The following is a 14,092-nucleotide window of genomic DNA, read 5'->3' on the forward strand; positions in this document are numbered from 1 at the left end:
AGGCCCATCTGTTGTAAGAAGCAGAGACACGCTGAACTGCCTGGAAGTTTGGAAGACCCTCAGACCAACTGAGCCACCTGGAAGGATGCTCTCCAGCCTGATGGGCATCAGGAACAGCAGAGCTCTTGAGATGCAGCTCCATGGAATGGACCGCACAATTACAACAGCATCCCCTGGTGTCTCCCTGAATGGGCATGTTCCCATCTAAGAACAACCCTAAGGATGTAGATTCAGTCACATAACTGATGACATCTTGGTGTTGAGCAAATAAATTTCGCTTCATTCCCCCCTCAGTGTTGTGTAACAAAGAGTCTCCTCTGAAATTCCAACATTCCACCCTACTGGGGAGCTCCTTAATTATTGAGGTAAACAACAACAATAAAAAAGAATACCTTCAAGAACTCCCTGAATCTGACCAGATTCACTAGGGCCCTCCCTGCCTAGTAAACAGAGTCAGCTGCGAAGCAGACTCTTAGAGCAGAAAAGGGCAAAGACTCTGAGACCAGAACAGCGGCCTGGAATAAGCAGAAACCAGCTGAGCAGCCAGGAAGAGGTTAAGACCAACTGAGGCACCTAGGAAGACACCGGGGTGCTGGGGTGGGCTTTGGTGATGCAGCTGTCTTTGAGTCATTTCTGTTCCTGTACATAACCCCTCACACATATCCTTGTAGGTAACGCCAATAAAACCCATTGGCAAACCAACTTGGACTTTGGTTGACATCCATACTTTGGTCTGTTGTCAATCCCTATCGGGAGTGAGTAGACAGTTGTTCATGTCTCCCCAGGAAAAGTCTGTCACCCCCCCCCCTCTCTCTCTCTCACACACACACACACACACACACACACACACACACACACACACATATGCACACAGATAAAAAACAAACAGTGAGATTCTAGTTGAAGATATAAAAGACTCCTGGAAAATTTGGAAGCTCAGCAGGAGAATGCCTTGATACGTAAGAATTTAAGGGCTGCCGAGCCTGATAGCCTGAGTTGGATCCCTAGGACCCATATGACAGAAGGAAGAACTGACAGCACAGACTGTCCTCTGGACAACTACACACTCACTACAGCACCTCCCCAACCCCTGCTAAATAATTAAATAAAATGCAAACTAAAAATGAGTATGAATTGTTAATAGGCTCTATTAAAAGCAGTGCATTTATAAATAACTGGGAAGATTATGGCATACAATGTAAGGTGTGGTTGTTACTTGACTAGTACAATTTTGAACGGTCTATTTTTACTTTTTGCTTTATGCATTCTATATAATTTCCTATATACAGGCAAGTAGGAAACATAGAAATGTGTGTTTATTTTATTTATTTTTGGTTTTTGTTTATTTTTGGTTTTTTAAAAGATATTTATTGTGTATACAGTATTCTTTCTGCAAGCATGCCTTCATGCCAGAAGAGGGCACCAGATCTCATTACAGATGGTTGTGAGCAACCATGTGGTTTCTGGGAATTGAACTCAGAACCTTTAGAAGAGCAGGCAGTGCCCTTAACCACTGAGCCATCTCTCTAGACCCTTGGTTTTTTTTTTTTTTTTTTTGGTTTTTTTTTTTCAAGACAGAGTTTCTCTGTGAAACAGTCCTGGCTGTCCTGGAACTTATTCTGTACACCAGGCTGGCTTCGAACTCACAAAGATCCACCGGCCTCTGCCTTCAGAGTGCTGAGATTAAAGACATATGCCACCACCACCCACTATGTGTTTATTTTAAGGAAATGAAACAAAATATATTTCATCATTATAACAAAAAAGAGCTTTGTCTAAGGTGCACAGAATCATATTCTCTCTGAGAAATGGATGAATATTCAATGAATAATGCTGAGAAAACTGGTGTTTAGGGGACAAGTGATCATTTTAACCTAGAAACATAAAACCTTTAGTGTATAAAAGTCTTCATTAAAATTAAAGATACACAAAATATTTACAATAATAGAGACAAAAATTAATGTTCTCAATATATATTTAGATAATATATAAATTAAATTTCTGATTAAAAATTAAGGAAAACATTGATTTATGAATAAAATTGCCCCCTCTTGAGACCACTAACTTGGAAACTATTTTAGGGTCATAAGTCCCAAGGCTAAAGAGGATGGAGTAGAAACAACTGTACTAAGTCTGGCAACGGAAAAGCAGATGGTGAGCAGGAACGGCCGGGCCAGCCCTGGGAAACAGAGCCCACACAGGGAGAGGTAAATGGCAGAATTCTGAAAAGTCTCAGGAAACGGTCCTCAGTGTGGGATAAACTCAGAGTCGTGACAGCGGATGTCTTAGGAGACACCCCAGTCAGTAATGCCTAAGGTGGAATCATTTAGAGAGTTGAGGCAAATACCGGGACAACCAGCTAAGGAGAGTGAGAGCATCTTCCTGCGCCTAGAAGAATAGAAGGAAAATCTGTACCACCATCCCTCCATGGGAGGGGAAGCCTGTTTGTCTTCTTTAAACCAGCTGCAGTCAGTCATGGTAGTGCATACCAGTAACCTAGGAGGAGCCCCCCAGGCCAGCCTGGGCAGTATATCAAGGCCTTTTTAAACAAATAAACAACATGAACTATCCACCAGCCGCTATCCTAACTGTATCCCCAGCACTCTGTGCTGGCAGTGGGTCGGGGGCTTGGTTCTGCCACCCTGCCCGCTGCCCCTTCCGCTCTACTCTAAGGTAAGGGTGCCTGACCTTGTTACTTCTCGACTGATGAGCTTTCACTGCTCTTGAGAGACAGCGGTGAACAGATGTAGTCAGCCACAAAGGAATCTCGGGCCAGAGCCTCAAACTAGGCAGCAGCCACGCGGGTTCTTTGCTCTCAAGCACAGGTTAGAGTGTGCAGGCTCGCGTAACCTGCTCCAATGCTAGTCTCAAAAATGCAAATTAGGTCTGGAGAGGTGGCTCAGCGGTGAAGAGCACTGCCTTCTGTTCCAAAGGATCCGGGTTCAAGTCCCAGCGCTCACATGGCTGCTCACAACTGTCTGTTACTCCAGTTCCAGAGCATCCAATACCTGAGCACAGACATACATGCAGGCTAAACAACAACGCACATAATTAGATAGCCACCGACCTTCAGTCTTCACGTTCCTTTGATCTAACATCTAGATAAGCCTTATTAGCACGCGGGCGGTGCCCTGGTTGCCACCCGTGGCACAGTACAGTGTTCAGCTGCCTTGTCTGTCTTTACATAAATGCTTACTCCCCCGGTCATCAGTTACAGCGGCCACTGGAACAGTGGTGGGAGACTTGAAACAGTTCAATAGGAAATCTGGTTAAGATGAGAACACACTTACTGTATGGAACACAGAGTGAGCAGCTTTTAGAAAGTGCTATAGTAGGGATGTGTTTATTGAAACGGGGGGTGTGGTGAGTGGAGGTATTTAAGAAGCACTGTGTGTGCCAACAGGGAAGCATTTCTGTTTTGCTACAGTCACATTTTAAATAATTATTTGAATGGTGGGGGGGGGGTGCTTGGTGCAAAATGATATAGATAGTACTGCCATTTTATTTCTTTGGAAAAAAATTTCTGTGTCAGGCGTTGAGCTAACCATTTTGTATACATTCTCTGATTTAATTCTCTCTTTTCAAGGCTAAGGTGAGATTAGGATTTCAGGTAGCCTAGGCCGACCTCAATTGTTATATGGTCACTGCTGGCTTTGGACTCCTGATTCTCCTGTCTCCACTTCCACTGAGTCCAAAGCTAGCCTTGGCTATATGACAGACATGAGGGCATCCTGGGCTGTGACCCTGTATCCTCCCATCCCTCCATCCCCCAAAGAGACAAATGCTCGCCAGCTCAGACTCTGCTGTCCTCCTATGTCATGCCAGACCCTGCGGTCTCCTCATGTGACCAATCACTTACTTGCCCTGCTAAGGTTAGCCCTGCCCCTGCTCCAGCCAGAGGTCTGGGGATGGCAGGAAGTAAGATATTCTAGAGACTCTTGTACCCTTCCCCGGGATATCAAACTGTTGGATCAGTGGACCCCAAGAGGTTGGAATGTACCCTGGAGTCTCTTGCTGGGAGGAGAAAAAGGCCTTGGCGCCAGTTCAGAGAAGAACGCATCTTCCTGAGAGAGTTCACATAGCTCTGACAATTTGCCAGACCACCCTGCAGGAGACGAGCTGAGCCGAGGATGGGTCAGTGATGGGCAGAACCACACCTTGTCCGGACATGCTTAGTTATTCCTGCCTCTTATCTTAACTTAAACGTCGTGTCAGGTCCAGGAGGCTGGAGTTCCCAAGGGGATAGTGTCACTGGGGCTCTTTTCCTTTTCCCAACGTAGTCACGTGGAATAAATATCTTTTATCTATTTTTTTCTGTCTGACTAGTTGACCTACTGAGAATGGGTGGCTGAGCCTTGGTTGCCAGGGCTGCCAGGGTCTGATGCTAACAACTTTGTAACAGAACCAAGGACAGGAACAGAGCTGCATCAAAAGGGAGGCCCTGGAGCGCGGCAGTGTGAAGAGTCGGAAGCACTCGGGCACAGGAACGTTTGCTCCAAGATAAAAGAGAGAGAGATTGCCTGGAACCCCCTCCCCCGCCCAGAAATCCTCCGGTTAAAATTACAGCAGCGCCAGAGGCAGGGTTAAATCTGAAGCTCCGCACAGACGACCTTTTACTTCCTCCAGAGATTACTCTGGAAACGCAACAGTAGTGTTTTGAAATGAATGGTTTTTATCTCATTTTACAACCCCAGTGAGTTTCAGAAGAGGGCAGATAGTCAAGGAGCACGCGCGAGAGCTCCAGAGTCACGCTACAGACACTGCGAGGGTTGTCAAGGGTTACAGCCTTCCCAGCTCTCAGGTCAGGTGCAGCAGGCACGACTCTTGGAATTCTTTGGCCAGTTTGTAACTTGTTTTCCGGAAACAAGCCATGTTTGACTTGTTCTCCCGAAATCTTATTGCATTATCAATGACCAGCAGATTAACCCGATCCACTTGGCCTTTGATTCAGTCCTAAACTCATTATCACAACCTCTGATTCCCGGACGGTAATTCATGAGGACCTGAGCGGGAAGCGCATTTCCAGGGGTGGGACCAAGCTCAGCTTGTCTACTCCCACATAGTCCGATGATGCCAGCATGATCTACTTCTTAATTTTATTTCCTAGGGTATGAATTCCTTGAATCCCTAGACCCCTGACTCATGATTAGCATAAAGACTTAGGGGGAGTTGGGAGGACCTTGGACTTAACATAGTGAAGGGAACCCTGATGGCTCTTTGGCTTGGAGAGGGAGAGAGTGGGGGTCTGGGTGGAAGGGAGGGGAGGGAAGGGGGAGTAGGAGGGGAGGAGATGGAAATTTTTAATAAGAAAATGAGAATCAAAAGATTGAGGTAGAACCCCCCCCCCCAAAAAAAGAACACCTAAATAGCAAAGCTACTAGGTTCACTCATTCCTGTAACCAGCCGAGATATACTCGTTTTACTGTCCTAATATTAGAAATGAAAGAGACTTTGGAATATTATCAAATCAATTATTTCATTGTACAAATAAGAAAATTCCAGAGTTAGTGAAGGTGAGTGATTTTTTCCATGTTCCCACAGCTAAAGCCAGGACTGGAATTTGAACCTTAAGCTTTTCCCTGATTATAATTCATGGCATCAAAAGGATATGATGTACCCATCAAACTGCCTTCTCAATATTCATATGCATGCCCGTAGATTAGGGTCGCTCTCAGCCTTGGCCAGAAAAGCTTCTCGTCATGGTGGGCGAGGGGTGGCTGCTGATTCATAACTGATGGAAATGCTGAGAATAAGGAGCTGTTAGAGTCCTCATCTCTGCCACTCACTTCAAGAAGCAGGAGCAGAGACAGAATGACTGTTAAGAGTCCAGTCTAGAGCCGTAGGGCGCCTGCGATCGTGCGTGTGTCCGCGAGTTCGAATCCCGTGTGTGTTGTGTCCGTGTGCTGCTTGTGCGAACCTTGCGTGTGTGTCCTCCCACCTCCCACGCTGTCTTGTGGGAAAAAAAAAAAGAGTCCAGTCTAGAGGGACCTTTGGGACCTGCTGTCTGCAGCTGGGACACAGCTGTGGCACCACGACCTCACAGCAGCAGGTATGACCTGCACAAGCTTGGTCTTGCCAACGTTCTGCTGTGGCTGGGGCAGGGACTCACAAGGCCCCAACGACTCCTGGAGGAGCAGCTGGTAACTAAGGTTGCTGGGGGAGAGGGGAGAGGGGGAGGGGATGTTTTCTTCAGTGGTCCAGGCGCTGGCAAGGCGCTCATGCTGCTTTAGTGAGCCCTCGGCTTGTGCTCTGTAAGCAGCCCTGATGAAGGGGACATGGGAAGGAGCTGGGGGAGGAGGAGGGAGAGGAAACTTTGGTTGGGACAAAAGTCAATCAAACAAATAAACAAAACCAAAAAAGAAGAAAAGAAGAAGAAAAAGAAAAAAAGGGAAAATGTAAGAGGAGACTAGTTAGGAGCAGTGAGTGGGTCAGGAGACTAGGAGGAGAACAAGAGAGAGGTGACAATAATCAAAATGCAATATAAGCATGAATGGAATTGACAAAAATAAATTTTGAAAGGAGGCACAGTTACAAACTTTCCTTAAAAAAATGAACAGCTTCAGAATCTTGGGGGAGTGGGCTGCTCCAATCATAAGGGCAAGTAACTCTCCATGGGCCGGGTGGGAGGCGGCTCCTACCCAGCCAGGGACATCAGGTCTCTGATAGTCCCAGGGCCAACCCTGGCAGGGGCAGGAGTCTGGGTTCAGGGCCCTAAAATGTAGACTACAGTCAACTTGGTAAGTTTTTGGCTTCTTCATTGTACTTTTGGGGGAAATGAGACCTCACAGAGATGGTGACAGAAGAGGGAAGAGAGAAAATGACAAATCACCCCAAAACTGCAACGAATTCATTTTGATTGTGAAAGAGCCTTGGGTGTGGACACTTGCGGCCTGAATTCCAGTCTTGACTTTGTGTTGGGGGTTTGGAGGAGTCCCCCACCTTCACTACGTTGTGAAGACGCAGACAGCAGTTCTAGCCTCCTCTGGAACCCCAGCAATGAAGGAACAGAAACAGACAGATCTGGGAATGCCAGGCAGTGAGCCTAGCCAAAATGGTAGGCTTTGGGTTCAGAAGGAGACCTTGCCTTTAAAAACAACAAGACCAAAGAAGATACCCAGCATCCTTTTCTAACTGGTACATGTGTGCTCACAGACACACACACACCTCCATGCATGCACAAAAATAATGATACTAAAAATAAATAAATATAAAAATAAGATGAATTTTGTGATTTGCTGTTGTAGATTACTTTTTCCCGTAAGTATTTTTGTTTCTACATAATTTTGCATTCATAATTTCCTGTGCCTTTTCCTAAAGATGACACCAAAAACTATAGTAGCATCAGGCTGTTCAAAACTGGCTATCTGTTCTCAGGACCAGGTGCTAAGAAAATATCAAGGGCGGAAGCACTGGATACAAATGGGTTTGGCGGAAGGAGGAGTACAGAAAAGGAAAGGTTCCGAAGAGAGGAATTCCCAGACAGTAACTTGCAGTGCCTGCCCTCCATGTTGTGGGAGTCAAGACCCCGCCCTTTCCTGCAAACCTCTTTCACATCCACGGCTCGTGGCTTTGAGTTGTGGTCTGCTAAGTTGAACTAGGGCTGTCTATCTTTGGAGCTACCCACTGGAACCTGGTGGACTCTGCAGGGGATGTACAACTGGAGACAATGACCACCCTCTCCCAGAAGCTACCCAGAGTCAACAGTTCAGCAGTAGAGGGTAAAGCCCTGCGATCCCCTCTGCCAGTCTTGCGTGAACGGTTCAGGAAAGAACAGTTACTGTGAGCGCATGACTGTGACGGCCGAGTGGAGTCTCGAGAATGAGATTCACAGCCCTTCTTCCTTCCAGCTCCCACATACTTGCAGGCCCCTCTTTTATAATGGTCCCTGAGCCTTAGAGATGCTATTAATTTAATTTAATTTAATGTACTGATTTGACTGAGTTAGGGATGGCCAGATAGTTAGTCGTCAGAGTGCATCTGTGAGGATGTTTCCAGAAAAGCCTGCAGCAACGGCACTGCTCCTGGCAGACACTGTTTCCTCGAAACAGGACAAAAAGACAGTGGGAGGGTGAACTGGTTCTTTCTCTTCCCTTAGACTGGGATGTCCATCTTCTTAGGCCTCCACCGTCTCTGTGTACCTGGTTCTCCAGGTTTCAGACTCACAGTTCCCGCCCTCCACTCATAACCCAAAAGAATTGCATTCGGACTCAGCCCAGTTCCATCACCTCTCCCCAGGTCTCCCAAGATCCTCTGCTCGAAGGGTCCTCTGCCTCTTCCTGAGTTCCTCACTTTCCCAGGCCGCCTCCTGAAAGCTAACAGTGAGACGCTGTGAACCCCAGGCCTAAAGATGGCTAGGGGTAGCTATGAGGGAACTCTGTTCTCTCCAGGTGGAACACGGATGTACAGGCCAGCGTGTCCCCTTTCATGCGTGGGAGACCGCTTGTGATCTGGACCAAAGACGGGGTAGGAAGAGAAGGAGGAAGGCCACGGGCTGGAGGTCTCTGCACTGCCAGGGTCCACACTGAATTGCAGAGTCAGAGAGACCTCAGTTCAACTCGGGCCTTCAAAATAGGACGATGGGTTCATAGTTCAGCGCACAGTGTGTCAATTCGATTTACAACTCTCTAACATCGACCCACGGAGTGTCTGAGTCCTCAATGGTTTATTCTGATCAAGGGCCTCACAATCATTTGAGATTGGCCTGAGCAAACAGAGAGCAGCAGGGGCGGAGGAGATGGCTCAGTCGAAAGTGTGTTTCCTACACAAACATAAAGATCTGAATTCAGTCCCCCTCCCCCAAAATAATCCAGGTTAGTAGGGTACTCTATAATCCCAGCACTGGGAGGTAGAGGCCAGTGGGTCCCTGGGGCTTGGTGGCCAGCCAGGCCAGCCTGCTTGGAGGGTTCCAGACCCCTGAGCGATCCCATCTCTAAACATAAAATGATTGGCTCCTGGGACACAACACCTGGAGGTGTGCTTGGCTGTCCACACACTCATAGGCGTGTGCACAGGACATACATGTAGGCTCAAACGAACATGCACATAAACACACATGCGAGAGACAGGCTGAGAAAGAAAGAGAGAGAGTGCACCCTGTAACATTTGAGTCCCTGGCTCCTCATGTCCCCTGCATTTCTCTTAGCTTAATTTTGTAAGCTAGGAAGGAACACATCCCCCCACAGATAATATGGAAATTTGTTACCTTTTACCAAGCATCCTAGATCATCACTTACTCCTCGCTCCAACCAGCTTCCTCTCATCCCAGCAGCATCCAAGCAGCCCCTCACTGGGATCCATGGAGAGCAATTTTACCTACCTGACTCCTAAGAACACTTGCAAGAGGGTGCAGATGCCCGCGACGAAGAACATGGTGCTGATGAGGTAGCTTTGGGTCAGGGGGTCATGCTGCAGGCACAGGTCCTTGGCTAGAATGAGCGGCACAGCCACAAGGCCCCCCAGGGCTGTGAGGAAGTGCTGTGAACAGAGAAGGAGGAGGGTATGGGGACGCTGTCAACCGCATCTTCATTCTCCAAGGCAGAAGCGCATCGTTCCCAGGGACACTCACCCATGGCCAGGATTGAAAACTCTGCCCCGGTCCCTGAGAGACTGACAGTGAGGAGCACACACAGATCCTGACGAGCAATAAGTATTACAAAGTTCTGCCCTAAGAAGATGGGACCCAACCAGAGAGACTGGGCTGTGAGCACAAAGCCACTGTGTTGGGAACTGATGCCCTGAGACAGAAACTAAGATAGGGATGGGGAGGGGGAGTAAAATAGGACGAAGGTGGGGCCTTAGGAATAAGATCACAGCAAGGGTGGGTATGAGCAAGGAGGACCCAGTGTGAGCTTGGAGCTATTGGCCAAAGACTCATCAAGTCCCGCCTGGCAGATCCAGAGTTCAGAGCAGGTTAGAAGTCAATGCGTGCAGACTCCGCTACCAATGGGATAAACAGATGGATATAGGTTGTAGACAAACAGGAGATAGACAGAAATTAATATGGCACAGGAATGAGCCACTATTTCACATACTCTGGCCTCAGAATGGTCAGTCCGATTGGGTTGACGGAACTGCTCACTCATAGGGTGCAGCTAGTTCTGTTTGGAGTCACACCAAGTGTCCAGCCCCACACAAACCCGACCCTTTGTATGCATCTATTTCTCTCCCCTCCTTCTCCTCCTCCTAGGGATAGAGGGCTCCACATCTCCTGGTCATGTAGGTGGGGACAGCAGGAGGGTAGCAGGCAAGAAATGAACTGCCACAGGTCTCTTTAGGGGCAGCTCTGGCTCTTGTCACCGCATCGAGCTATGTCTCAAAGGGACCGATCAACCAACGGATTAGATACGGATTAATCCCTTCAACGGGTGTTCTGGAATAATCCAAACCATATGACCAGCACCGTACTTTGACAGATGCGGGGTGGAGTATACTGGAAGCTGGGAAGACTTTCAACTCCCTGGCAGCTTGTGCAAACCAATGAAGCCCAAAGATGGCTTGTCTGCTATGAGGAAGGGGACAGAGTTTTCAGAAAAGAAAGCATGACCACTTCAAAGCACATTCTCACGATCTCCCATGATCCCTTGGAAAATAACACAAGTTTAATCTTCTACAACCCATTTTGGTGAGACTGTGGACTGGACGCAGGACCCCATACATTAAGCAAACAGAACTTTTAAACTATCCCCCCCCCCCCCCCCCACTCCACGCATCCTTGATAGCATCTTACACAGGCTTCTTTGGCCTGCCACCAGCTAGACCAGTAGAAACCACAGCACTCTCCAGGCCTCAACTCCACCAGTGTTTCCTTTTTCTCTGGCTTGTCCAGCCATCGTGGTGAACACCACCTACCAGGGCCGGCTCCTTTCTGTGATCAAATAAACCTCTTGATCCTAGAATAGCCATTCGCAAAAGCTGAAACAGAGAGGCCACTGACGGCACCACCCACCCCTGTGGAAATGCTCAGCTGGTGCCTCTCTCTGCCTTCTCGAGAGCCTCACCTAAGTGAAGTGGACCATTAACCAAGCCAGTTGCCCCCACTCAAGTGAGAATGGTCCAGCATCTTCTTTTAAAAGTCAGCGCTCATCTTCACAGAGCTGGGATGGATGTGGCAGTGACGGCAGCTGACAGTTTAGACCTGTAGTTGTTGGACAGAGAACCGCCTTGGATCCGGCAAGGATCCGGTGTTCTGGCTGGGTGGTCTTACCTGGATCCCCAAGAAGATGCAGAGATACCATGGTGGGCTGTCCAGGATGCCATAGGCCAGGTGGCTGCTGCTAGGATCCTTCGGCTGCCCATCCTGCCTCTCGCCTTGGCCTTTAGTGTGGGAACTGGGCACACCGTCGACCCTCTGCGGAGACAAGGAAAGAGTGTTGTGACACTCTGGGAGAAGCTACTATACTTCCTGATTTCAGCACATGGCGGGACACCCTTCCAGACACAGGAGGCCTAGGGCCGGGATCAGCGGTGCTAGCCGGCTGAGGAATACAGAGGCAGAGAAGAAAAGAACAGTGCCACCTTGTCCCCTACGTTAGGCATTCGTGCTAAAGAATCTTAAGTCTTGAGCTGTGGAGAGGGGGCAGGCGGGTGTTGATCCAAAGCCTTGGCAGAGAGACAGCTTTACCAGGAAGAAGACGGGAGCATGCCTTAAAGTCAAAAAATAGGTAGATTTCCTTTCAGGAATTGAGGGTGGGCCTGGCCCCTAAGGCTGAGGACACCACACACAGGACACAGGACTTAAATGATTTGAGCTGGATCAGACCTGAAAGTCTCTTTCCTACGATCAAGCCTCCATGCTTCCAGAAAATACTATGCAAGCTGAGACAGGAGGAAAGCGGTTACTCTGTGCCCAGCAGCAACATGGACGAGCCACGACAATGGCCAGCAGAATAAGATATCCACAGAGGTGGCAGACACGTAACAGGGGCAACCAACGGCTGTCTAATTGGACTCAAGGGCCATACACAGGAGGGAGACTGTGCCTGCTACTAGAAACCCAGCCAGCTTCCCAGGACTAGTGAGATCGTGGCCATCAGAAAACAAACAAACGAACAAAACCTACTACATCATTTCACTAGACCAGCATAGTTCTTTATTCTAAATCTTATCCTTCTATCCACAGAGAAGCGTAGCTACCACCCCTCGGCAAAGAAACCTCTCCTTACAGCAAACGGAGGCCATCACAGAAAACTAACTGGACACAGAAGCCAACAGACTACGGAGAGCCCAGCTCCAATGGCCGGATCTGTATCACAGCTCCTCGTCCGTGACTCAGGGAACTTCGAGGAAGAGCGGTCAGAAGCTTGCTTCTCTTTATCATCCCAGCTTGTTGTGAAGTCTCTGTCATCATCAGTGTGAACGGGATGAAAATGACAGATTAGTGCTGACGGGTGCGTGTACACAGAACAACCCTGACCCAATAGTCTAGCCGCATTCCCACGGTTTAACTAAAAACTAACTTGGGATTATAGAGCTTTATTCCGACTTATTGACTGCATTGCCTATGCACTTTGGGAAAATCAATAATATTTCTGTCTCAGTGTTCTCATCTGTATAATTAATCTAGGTGGTTGAGAAAACCACTTTGCAGCACAAAGAGAGCACACAGTTCAGGGCTTGGTACAGCGCAATCACTCAATAAACATTAACTATTGTGCTCACTGTGACCTTCCATAAATGGAAGGGCTGATATGTGCTTGTGGCTCACACTGAGACATCTGGTTGGAGGTAGAGGACCATTGAAGCGTTATCTCTGGTGTGGCCAGAGGTAGCAAGGCCACTAGCACGAGGATCAAGTCATTCTAGCTGATGTGTCCCTAGGGAAGTCTCCGGGCCCTGGTCAGACCACAGAGTGCAGGGTCTATGCAATGGCACAGCCAGAGCTGACCTAAGGGTAGTGTGGGCAGCAGGAGACAGACCAGCAAGGTCATTGAAGTCACTTCCTCCAAGTCTACTTCCACACCTGAGTGTCCCACACTGCAGCCCCACTCAGAGAACATCTCGGAAACAGTGGCAGCTCATGACCTCTGGTCCGGCGTTAAGCACATTGACCCTGTATGCCCTTCCTTCACAGGAAAAATATTTCAAATATTTTTGGATTATCTCAGTAGAAAAGTGAGTCATGTACTAAATGCCTTCAAAATGAATTTTTCATCCAAGTATTTATTTAGCAACACTGGAGATCAAACCCAGAGCCTCCCCTGGGCCAGGTCCACTCTGACCTACACCGCTAGCCTTTTCCATTTCTTTTTTAAACAAATGAAAACATCTTCATGCGCTTCTAAAACATCAAGGGCTGGAGTGCTGTGTGTTCTCTATCTAAGGGATCAGTGGCTCTACTCCAGGGAAGTGTGAGATGGTGGTTTGCAGCTTGAGCAGATGTGGACAGCTGAGAACAACAGCAGATCAAGAACTATGTAGCTGCTCTCAGCAGCTCCAGAAAGTGCCATCCCTACAGAGCAGACTCCCATACACCCTGCCCCCAGAACTGGAAGTCTCTTTCCAAGGTTTCAGTTAGCCAAGGCCAGCCATAGCCTGGAGATATTAAACGGAAAATTCCAGAAAGAAACACGTTCATAAGCTTTACATTTTAGATTTTTATCATTTTTAAGTGTGTGTGTGTGTGTGTGTGTGTGTGTGTGTGTGTGTGTGTGTGCGTCCACGAGTACAAGTGCCCGTGGAGGTCAGGTGAGAGTGTCAGCCTGGAACTAGAAATACCTGGGGTTGGAAGCTGCCCAACAGAGGTACCAAGAACTGAACTTGGGTCCCTCGGCAAGAGCAGTAACTCTTAGCCCCGGAGCCGCCTCTCCAGTGCTAAGCTTTATATTTCAAACTGCGCCGTTTTGGGCAGTGGGATAGGATCCTACACAGACCTTCCCACCCTGCCTGGAAAGAGAATTATCCTTTATTCTGCATACGCACGCTGTACGTGTTGCCTTCTGATGACTCACGGAGTGGCTGTCCCTGACATCGGACCAACTGCCTTTGAATCACAGGACTTGTAGTTAGGCAGCCCTTATTTTCTCAGTTGGGACCCCAGCGTTCAAGAGTGGTATGTGATGGGGCATGGGAGGACACATAGATACCACGTGATAGC

The 14,092-nt window shown here is 48.2% G+C and overlaps 1 protein-coding gene across 3 annotated transcripts in view; it reads right to left on the minus strand.

Moving 5' to 3' along the window:
- The window catches only part of LOC119808169 (solute carrier family 23 member 1-like), a 42,811-nt gene that overhangs the window by 21,375 nt on the left and 7,344 nt on the right, over window positions 1-14,092 (minus strand). Inside the window, exons 2-4 of one of the 3 annotated variants that reach the window (XM_038320554.1) lie at window positions 12,162-12,336; window positions 11,204-11,347; window positions 9,317-9,474 (exon numbers count right to left, since the gene is read on the minus strand). In XM_038320554.1, coding sequence (XP_038176482.1) covers window positions 9,317-9,369 — 53 coding nt within the window. In that variant the 5' untranslated portion in view covers window positions 9,370-9,474; window positions 11,204-11,347; window positions 12,162-12,336. Of the gene's footprint in view, window positions 1-9,316; window positions 9,475-10,997; window positions 11,143-11,203; window positions 11,348-12,161; window positions 12,337-14,092 lie in introns of those variants that run through there. The other 2 variants (XM_038320552.1, XM_038320555.2) reach the window with 2 other exon arrangements.

Source organism: Arvicola amphibius, chromosome 2 (assembly GCF_903992535.2).
Source record: "Arvicola amphibius chromosome 2, mArvAmp1.2, whole genome shotgun sequence".
Lineage (NCBI taxonomy): Eukaryota > Metazoa > Chordata > Mammalia > Rodentia > Cricetidae > Arvicola > Arvicola amphibius.